The sequence below is a fragment of the Arachis duranensis genome, chromosome 5 (genome assembly GCF_000817695.3).
Source record: "Arachis duranensis cultivar V14167 chromosome 5, aradu.V14167.gnm2.J7QH, whole genome shotgun sequence".
Taxonomy (NCBI): Eukaryota; Viridiplantae; Streptophyta; class Magnoliopsida; order Fabales; family Fabaceae; genus Arachis; species Arachis duranensis.
The window spans coordinates 27,347,441-27,357,947 of NC_029776.3; the positions used below are offsets into that span (position 1 = coordinate 27,347,441).

Here is a 10,507-nt window from a genome sequence, read left to right on the forward strand (position 1 = left end):
AAACGCCCTAATAAACCTTTAATAAAATTTTTTATCGATGCCCCAAAATTCAACCCCTCATTATTATTCCTCCTAAAATACTCTTCTATTTCACAACCTTCTATTAGATCATAAATCTCTTTCATTTCATAATTATTTAATCTAAGGATGATCAACATTGAATGCAAATATGCACTAAAAAAAATACCTTTCTAATACTCATACAATATTTAAATAGAATTCTCGTATGAAAATTAACAAGGATCAAGTGGTCATCATTACACCCTTTTAAATTATGGCTGCATTTTGCTCTTGCCACTGCCCATCCCTTAAAACCTGCAAAATTGTATATAATATAATCGTACTCATTAATGGCAAGGAATTAGTCTATGTAGCATATGCATATAATATAGCTAATGAATTCTAGAAACATATGTCAAAGAGAAAGAATAATACCTTTATTTTAGGAGCTAAATGAGCCATTAGTGTTGTTGCAGCATTATCAGCATTATTTTTTTCTATGAAGCATTTTGTTGAGTTTATTACTAGTAAACCTAAAATTTTGACAAACTCTTGCCAATCAAGACCTTTTCCGTGAAAAATCTCTCCAAATAAGTACCTAAAGATTGGCCATATCATGCAATAAAGGAAAAAAATAAATAAATAAATAATGAACTTGAGAATTTTTGTAGTGGTTTAAGAATTGGCACATTGTTCAAATAATTGGCACCGATTTTCACATAACATTGTTCAAACAACAGATGCAAAGTATAATGGAAAATTAAAATGTGTTAAACCAATATAACACATTAATAAAAATCACATCACTTTCTTATATATTCATATCAATTAAAGATTTAGTAATTCAGTAAAGATTATGCAGACAAATATAAAGAGGAAGAGCAAAATGCATACTTCTTATAAATACATGGAGCTGATGTCTCCATCTCCATCCTCCCACTCTGCCAAGAGTGATAGCCAAAAGGGTGTAGAACCTTCATTGACACAGAATGTAATGTTTTTGCCTAGATATGTGCAAGGTGTTCTACAAATATTGCAATCACGTAGAACAAAATAAAGGTCATTCATTTAGTAATATATAATATCCACAAAACTAAGGATATCTTTAACACGTTGTTTCAAGTTTCTAGTTTCAACCCAAACATAGAAAAATAGTAAGAGTGTCAAGTAGGTGAACAATAAGCTTTTTCATATTCACTTTTCAAACTCAGAAGGTTACTAAGTTAGGACCACAAGCAAATTATTTAAGCACAATGTTAGAGACACATTTAACTCTCAAGACTCTAACAAATGCCAAGACTAAAAAGAATGTAACTAATCTCTTCTTTCATTTATTTATAGCAAACTAACTCCCTAACTAACCAGTGATCCTTAAACTGCTATTCTAAGTGGTAATTACTAATTACTCTTGCAAGTTCATTTTGGTTTTTTACAATCATCTTGAAGATTATTACCTTTGGGCTATCAGAGCCAGGGGTAACCATGTTAGGCTTGAGGAAGGTTCCCTCAAGAAGAATATAATGATCATTGGGTGCCTTGTAAACAGCAACAAGAATAGATTTAGTAACAGCAGCACACTTAGCATTCAATACAACATATGAATACATCAATTTCATAAAAATATATTACTATTTTAGATTAAATACTTATAGTAAATTTGTCAATAGTGAATTTGAATATAGCATATAATAGAGGTTCAAAAAGTTACTCACATATATAAGTATACAATAAAATATGCATACATGATATATATATATATATTTGAAATGAAGCAGAAAGACATCCCAAATGTAAAGGATAATTAAATAAAAAAAAAACTAAAAAGGTTCTTATAACAAACCTCACATACTGAGACTATTGCAACATGTGGTATGTTCTGTTCCAAAAGAAGTTTTTGTATTTTGAAGTGCCTATATAGTTGCAAAACAACTTGAAGCAATTAAAAATTTTACATAAACCATGTAAACAAAATTAAAAACCCTTGAAAGAGTGAAAACATAATCCTTCACTGAGAGTATTCGAGATCAAGTCATTAATGAAAGACGAAATTAATGTAATACCTTAAGATCATGAATCATTATATATAGACTCAAGGATATGATATAGAGTGTTCGAGGATTAGTAAAGTGATGTTAAATCAAAAATGAATCTCGCCATAATTACAAATATGAAACTCAATATTATAAACATTGAAATACTAAGAGAAAAGAAAATTAGGCACATTTAAGTTTAAGATACTTCAGTAAAACTAGTCCAGAACTTGAGCTTTCATGAACCAGATCAAAATCTCAATGAGCATGCAGAAATCATAAACTTTCAGTTTCTAATTTTCAGTTATAATCTACTGTAAATAAATAAAAACTTCTCCATCCTCAACCCTAGAACACGACATTGAAGGCACACATAACATAAGTTATAGACTACTCACTGATTTAAGACGCATCAAAGGCACAAGAACATTGAAATTGAATAACCTGTCCGAATTTTCGTTTACAAAAGAATAAGAAAAATCAATGAGAAATTGGAGAAGAGCATAATACTCGAATAGCATGAAATGTAAAGATGCAATTAGGTCAAGACAATAGTACGCGAAGGCTTTGACGTTGCGATCAACTAGATCTGGAGAGGAGATGAACTGCGGTGGTGATAGAGGCGGCAATGGCTACGGCGGCAAACTTAGGGTTTTGGTGGCGAGCTTTGTCTTCTCTCTGAATCTCTGTTTTGCTAACACTCAGATCTCATTCTCCCCCTGTTTGAGTGGGAGTTCTTCTTTTCGGGGGTGAAGCAAGGGAGTTTTATTTTTAATTTCGAACTAATAGTGGAGTCTTTATTAATTATATCTGCGGAAGTTTTTTAAATTGTTAGAAATCAAATATATTGTGGAAGTTTCTAAAATTCTCACAAAAAAACTCCCATAAAAAAGCATAAATGTTATAGTGTTGTGTAGTTATTAGTTCGAAGGTTTGCAACCCTCTCAAAGTAACCAAGTTCCCTTGGTCATAGTAATGAAATAACATATGAACATAGTTTACTGCATGTGTTCCTAATTATTTGAGCCAAGAGACACCTAGCACCAAATCAAATGAAGCCACCGGTAGCAAGAATACATGAATATTAAGATCATTTTCCTGAATTTTCACTAGCACATTAGCTATGAAGTCCTTTATAGCTATGGTATGGCCATTACCCACCATCACTTGGTATGTAGGTTGATGCTAACTTGGTAACTTAAGAAATTGTACAATTCGTGGGATCATAAAGCAATTTAAACTCCCACTATCAAGTAGTATATGTATCTTCATTCCATGTATTGTTCCTTCAAACTTCATAGTTTTCCCTCCTATACTCCTATGTAAATGCATTCATAGAAATGTAAGGCTGGTACGCTTCAGGATGTTGAACATTTTCTGTTAAGGAATCAACGGGTAAAGCAGCAACTTCAGTTATAATAGTCTATACCAGTCGCACTTCTTCATCAACTTTATCCTCAATTTGCAAGAGTAAAAGTTGTTTATTCGGGCATTTATGACTGAAGCTATATTTCTCATCACATGTGAGACAAAGACCATTCTCCCTATGCCTTTGTACGTACTTTTGTGGGAAACATCTTTTTAATGGCGAGATTTTTTTGATTGACGGGTGTATTAGCAATTGGTGAATTTAATAAAGGAGGAAGGTTTGTGAGAGGAGTGGTGTTTGATTGAGTGGTGAGAGTTGTATATTGAGATTGTGTATAATTTTTATTTGACCAATTGCTGTTTCTTGGTTTGGTCTCAACTTTATCTACATATAATTTGGCAAAAGAATTGGCACGAATCAAATTACCTAGGACTTGTGCTATCACCTCTTTTCGAATTTTCGGTTCTAATTTACCAATAAAATAATCCAAAATAGCATCTGGGCTCAAATCGTAAGAATGATTTGCCAAAGCAAAAAATTTCATATAATATTAATGAACAGATCCAACTTGAGTTTAAATAAATCAAACCTTGGGTAATCAAATGGTGAGGGACCAAACTGTGGTTTAATGGCTCTAGCCAATAATTGCAAGAATGAAATGGGTATGTCTTGTGCATTATTTGGAACCAAGAGACCACCTCTTTCTCAAAATGTATGCTGCCAAGTTTACCTTCTGATCTTTGGGGGTTTGGTAGAACTCAATTAATTGCTCCGCATGAAATAACCAATAAAGAACATTAGAATTGTCAAACTTTGGAAACTCAACAGGGATGCTACAAATAGGACCACCAATTTTTGTGTATGATTCTATTCCTGAGGATTTTTACCACCATGAGCTAAAATGTTTGTGTTCTTAGGTTGTTGTAAATTATCAATTGTTGCCTCCAAATGAGAAAAACGGGCATCAATTGCAGGTTCTTTTTGGTTCAAAATATCAATTAAACGAGAAAGTTCACTAGTCACTGTATCCATTTTTGCAAGTAGGTCCTTAAGTCTTATAATTTTCAGCCTTGGTGTTGACGAGAGCACCAAATGTAGCACCCACTAGTACAATAATTATAAAAACTTTTCAAATAGTATTATCTCACAAGTATAAAGTCTGATAAACCAGTATCTTAACATATATTTGGTGAGTACTAAAAAAAACTCAACAACAAGAGTATACATAGACTCAAATAATACTCACAAGAAAAGAGATAAGTATAGTCAAGAGTTTATGACCAAATAAAAAAGAAAAAACAGGTAAGAAACCAAAGCACCATCGACTTCCAAGCCATACAATTGGCAAAAATATTGGTGTCATTGCTAGAAGGAAGGAAGAAGTATTTCTAAAATTAGGAATTAAGAGTCATACGAGTCATGGTGTCAACATATGCCTTTCTTTGGTTTATAGCTTTCATTCACATCATTTTTCAATTGAAAATTGGTCCTCTTTTGTCTGTATTATTTTTCACTCTTCTCATTTTCATCACTTTTTGTCATGTGGTTTAAATTTTCTGTTCATTTTTCTTTTCCTTCACCTATGTTAATAGGTAAAACGACTCTAATAACCCTTGCTATCACAACAAAAATACTATAAAAAATTCAATCCTCAAGATTTTTGGTGAGACACATTAGATTTTTAATTACTTCATATCCTCTTTTAATGGTATAGTATTAGATATTGTTTATTTATTTTATTAGTAGATCTATTATACTATTTTCTATATTTTTTTACCAGATATGACATTGAAATTGAATAATCACATCATTACTCATTGAAAATAAAACATTTTTATATTGAGTAAAAGATTACTTTTATAAAAAGTGTCTGAGTAGTGATGTTCTGCTTGTTCTTTGTCCAAAATTTACAACTACTAAGGCTCCAATTTCATTGGAAACAATTATTAAGGTTGAAAGATACAGACACAGCTACTATTTGTCTTTTAACGGAGTCGACCCAAATAAATTATGCATGAATGGGAACTGAAGTCTAAAGTAATGTGGCTTGTTTAGTTTGAAATCTGAAATTCAATTGATTAATAGTACTCTATTTCTTTATTCTTAATAAAACCTAATTTGAAAAGCAATGCTGTATGCTTACTTTACGGGTTGTTAGATTCAAAAGTATGCATTTGGCCAAAAAGGATTGGCTAAGGTAGGTAGTTCAAGTTAATTAATTAAACTAATGTATATAGATTATGTTCATTCTACATGCTTGAATTGATTAATATATGTAGAGAGTTGTGTTATATAATATAACGGCCTGCTACATGCTTGGATTGATTAATATCTAAAGAGATGTGTTATATATAAAAAATATAACAAGAGGAATGTTTTTTTTGGATAATTTTGTATACATCATTTAGTATTAAAAGTATACATTATTTATTTTTATATTAAAGTGATCGATAAGAAGTAAAAGAAGATAAAAGTTTATTTTTTATATAAAAAATATACACAAAAAAATATAAATATAATTTTTAATTTATATAATAATGGACAGTAGTCTTTAATATATTTTCAAATGAATTTACAAAATATTTCTGGCATAAATTGATAAAAAAAAAAGCAATTAAAGAATTAAAATGCCCAGAGATGTCATGATGATTGATGACAAAGAACATTTTTCTCTAGCTCTTTTTTATTAGCATTAAAAAAGAAACTCAAACGAAACGATAATACTATTTAAATTTGTGGGTATTCATTTTGTTTTTATCTGTTCGAAAGAGATAATTATTTGTTTTAATATAGAACGAGTTTTTAGTAGAGTGAAGTCTTAGATGAAGTAGAACGGGATCAAATTTAGATAATACTCGCCTCAATCTATATAATATATAAATACATGTAATATATATAAAATGATTAATAATATTATATTATTTTTAAATTTTTACTTTAATTTATATAATGTATGCGATGATAATTATATAAATTTTAAAATTTAATTTTATATGTTGAATTTTAATCATTATAAAAGTTAGTAAGGACGGAACGACTACTTATAGGAGCGAGTTAGGATTCAATTCTTTATTATCCACAAGTAGAAAAAAAAACGAATTTTACGTAAGTTATCGTAGAATAAGATGGAATGGAATAGGAGAAAAGCTACCCTTACCTAGCTACTTCCTTGCCCCATTATCATCCTATGTGATTCAACTTTTACTAAAACTAAAGAAAGAAAATTTTGTAATTCTTTCAGCAGCATCAGGCACCTCTTTTTTTTTTTTCTTTAAAAGATAACTATATTTCATTCATAGAAAAACAAACGACACTTATAAGGATCATATAAATATCAATTCTACATTGATACAAAAAAGATAAATATTCTATGCTAAAAATCTTAAAAGATAGAAAGAGAAACAAAACTGAGTTTCTTATTTCAAAATCTATACATACATGTTACAAGATAATAAAATATATATTCTTTTTCTCCACATAAGTTTGGATCATTTTTAGATCTAAACATTTTTTTAGGAACAATATTTTCTCAAGATATTTCTTTTTAAATTTGAAAAAATCTGTAACAATTAACTACCATTACCAACTATAAAGAGAAACTAAGAATACTATCATAAAAAATATATATATTATAAATAAATTATTGAAATAAGAACAAAGAGCTAAGCTCATGTTCAAAACACAGTTTATAAATAAAAATTGTAAAAAATAGATTTAAATCTGAATCTCAAATCTAAATCTCAACAAACAGAAAAATCAAAACACAACCACAAAAAAACGAAAGGAATAAGGATGAGGGGGAGAAAAAACGGGTGAGAGAAAGAAAGAATGGTGGGAGGATATAACACATTGTTTGGATTGAGGGATTTTGAAGGGAAAGAAAATGAGAGGAAAGAAAATGAATGGAAAAGGAAAGTTTTTGTTGTTTGGATGAGAAGAAAAAATAGAGAGGAAAGAAAAAAATAGTGTGGGACCCATTAAATTATTTTCTCTCCACAAATGAGAAGAAAATGAAGAGAAATGGGAGCAATATGAATAAAATTACACATTTATCCTTATCATTGATAAATTATAATTTATATATAATATATATAAGGGTATTAATATAATTTTATACTATTATGATTTTCTTTCTTCTCACTTTTCTTTTTATCCAAACAAAAGAAAATTTTTTCTCTATTTTTTTTCATCCATTTTCTCTTAATTCAAACAACATACAAATAACTCTACTTTTTCTTTTAAAAAAAAAAAAAAAAGAAAGAAGAGAAAGAAAGGAGATTTAAGGGGAGAGAGCAAAAGAAGGAGGCTTTTTGCTTGGTTTCCTTATCGGGAAAGAGAGCGCGCACGCGCGTTACGCATCAGGCACCTTGCTAATACTGTAATACATCATTGAGCACACACAAGATTGAAAATGACAAAAATTGTCATACATTACACGTTAACAAATTTTTCATTAAAAAGCAAAAGTAAGAGGGAAAAACAACAAATAAAAAAAGTGATCATAATTGTTCCCTTGAAACAAAACCAATTTAGGAATTAAGATATCATTTTACTCACTATATTTCACATTCTTAACATTAAAGTGAGATCACGGCACTAGTAAAACCAACTAACAAACAATTATTCTGAGAGAAACTATGGCTAATTTAGCTAGTAGTCATTCAAATTTGCAGTCACATGTGCACCCCTCAAATGTTCCACAAATTCATTGATGTTCTTATCAGAGCTCCCACCTTCACCAACTGCCTCCCTAGCCAACTTCATCCACTTGCTAGCATTGCTTCTAATTTCTTCACTCCTCTTACCCTCCATAACCATCTTCAAACTTCTAACAAACTCTTCCTTCCTAACAACACCACTCTCATCCTCTTTGGGCCTCACACCAACCTCCCAAACTTGCTCCAAATACTTGGCATCCGGTAATTGGTCGGCCCATTGCGGCAAGCACACCACCGGCACGCCGAGGCTCAACGTCTCCAGAGTTGAGTTCCAACCACAATGTGTCACAAAGCACCCTATGGCTTGGTGTTCCAGCAGTTCAAGTTGGTTACACCATGTGACAATTATGCCCTTCTCTTTGACCATTTCTTCGTACCCTTTTGGTAATTTTGCGTGTTCAGATTGTCTTAGGACCCAAATGAAATTCATGCCACTTTGCTCCAACCCCAATGCCACTTCCTCAATTTGTTCATTTGAGAGTGACACCATGCTTCCAAATGAGATGTATACTACTGATTTTGATGCCTTTGTTTCAAGCCAATCAGAGCATTCTTCACTTAATGGCTTCCATAAGCTTGCTCCATAGCCTCTGTCACCTTTGATTCTTCCATCTAAGTATGCAGAAGGGACCATTGGCCCTATCAACTTTGCTGGACATAACTCTCTTATGCCATTCACCGCCTAGAAATTATCAACAGCCATGTCAGAAACTCATCATCATTTAGGAAATGCAGAACATGATATCCATGGCACGAAACTCTATTTGACTTTTGAATAGCATAGAGATCGGATAAGAAATAATATTTTGATGAAATTCGTAAAACATTTATTGGAAATAAAATTATTTATATTTATTTTCTATTTTCCAAAACGTGGCAATAAATGCCCCCCGCACGCATAATAAATAAAAATTTTATTTATATGTTAATTAATATTTAAAAATTATTAAATAATAATTTAATTAAACATATTAAATTATCTAAAAAAAATTTAATATCATCTTCGTATTAAAGGCAATTTGCTGAATGACAATTTTAATAAGTTTCTACATACCTCACTTTCTAAAGCTTCAAAAGTGTTGACAAACATAAAATCAGCCTTGTTCAAGTTAGAGAACTGGCTCAATTTCATGGCCAAGTAATCAGGGTAACTCTCCGGAAACCTAATGAAGCTAGGCAAATCCGGCAAATCCAACGGCGGAATCCCGGGAACAAACAACGGCAAATCCTCCTTCTCCACAGGAAGCTCAAGAAGGCCATGGTGTATACGACAGAATATGTTACAAACGGCAGCAGAATTGGTAAAGAAAGCGGCACCATAAACGCCGTGTCGTTTGGCAACATCAAGCGCCCACGGGAAAAATGAGTCATATACAATGCACGTGACTGGCGTGGTAGTTTGTTGAAACCGTTCGATTAGTTGCGAGAGAGTTTTGGCGCCAACGGTCCTGAAGGAGGTTAGGAAGAGCTGCACGTTCTTGGCTTGCGCGAAGCCGCCGTTGTCGAAGCCGTCGGATATTGCTTCTACGCCGACGTTTGGGGCGTTGATGGTGTTGACCGTGTAGTGAGTGGTGGCTATGGTGGCTTTAACGCCCTTTGAGGCTAATCTTTTTGCGAACTGGACCAGTGGGTTGATGTGGCCTTGTGCTGGGTATGGTAGGAGTAGGACATGGACGTTGTTGTGCTTTTGGAGAACCATCTTTTCTTCCTTTCTCTCGGAAGTAGCTAGAATTCTAGAAAGATGTTTTGCTTTGTTTTCTGTTGTTTGGTGATGATGGTGATGATGTTGTTATAAGACCCTTTATTTATAGCCGACTATACCGTGTTTGAAACGAGGTTTTCTTTTGTTTTTTTATTTCTTTACCCTTCTTATTTATTTTTTAAAAATGTAATAAGTAATTGGCATATCACAAAATTAATGACTTGTGATCTTTTACTATTAATTTTCTGTAACGCAGGAGATCTTGCTTTCTTTTCTTGTCCAAAAACTTTTAGAAACAAAAATGTTTGTTTCTTTTTTTCAAGTCTAAAATATTTATCAAAAGTTAATAATTTTGAAATGAATATATTTATATATCTAAAATTTAAAGTATATTAGTTTCTAATAATTTAATTGATGCATCAATAATATATTAATTTAAAAGTGTTTTCTCCATTATTTCAATATTTTGGCAATAATGTTGTAATTGTTTACAATTAATATAATCAAACATCTCTCTCACACACTCTTCTTATTAACAATTATTCAACAAATTTTATCCATTTAATTTTAGAATTGATATTTTATAATATTTACGGTAAAAGTTTTTTCATTTGAAATAATTATACATATGTAAGACTAAAACTAACTTAAATAAAAAGAACAAATAGATAAATGATATATTTTCTTA

At 31.3% G+C, this 10,507-nt stretch overlaps 1 protein-coding gene and 1 long non-coding RNA gene across 2 annotated transcripts; both read right to left on the reverse strand.

Annotated features, from left to right (window-relative positions):
• Positions 1-221: 221 nt before the first annotated feature.
• Positions 222-2,945, reverse strand: LOC107488944 (uncharacterized). Its single transcript, XR_008009262.1, has 5 exons — positions 2,589-2,945; positions 1,841-1,910; positions 1,455-1,535; positions 895-1,024; positions 222-315 (listed from the first exon to the last, which is right to left on the reverse strand). It is a non-coding gene; the product is annotated as an uncharacterized LOC107488944 (long non-coding RNA).
• A 4,859-nt stretch (positions 2,946-7,804) lies between these two features.
• LOC107488943 (UDP-glycosyltransferase 74B1) lies at positions 7,805-9,890 on the reverse strand. Its single transcript, XM_016109730.3, has 2 exons — positions 9,172-9,890; positions 7,805-8,799 (listed from the first exon to the last, which is right to left on the reverse strand). Exons 1-2 carry the CDS (start codon positions 9,814-9,816, stop codon positions 8,050-8,052), a joined length of 1,395 nt encoding a protein of 464 aa, XP_015965216.1. The 5' UTR covers positions 9,817-9,890; the 3' UTR covers positions 7,805-8,049.
• Between the last annotated feature and the right edge of the window lie 617 nt (positions 9,891-10,507).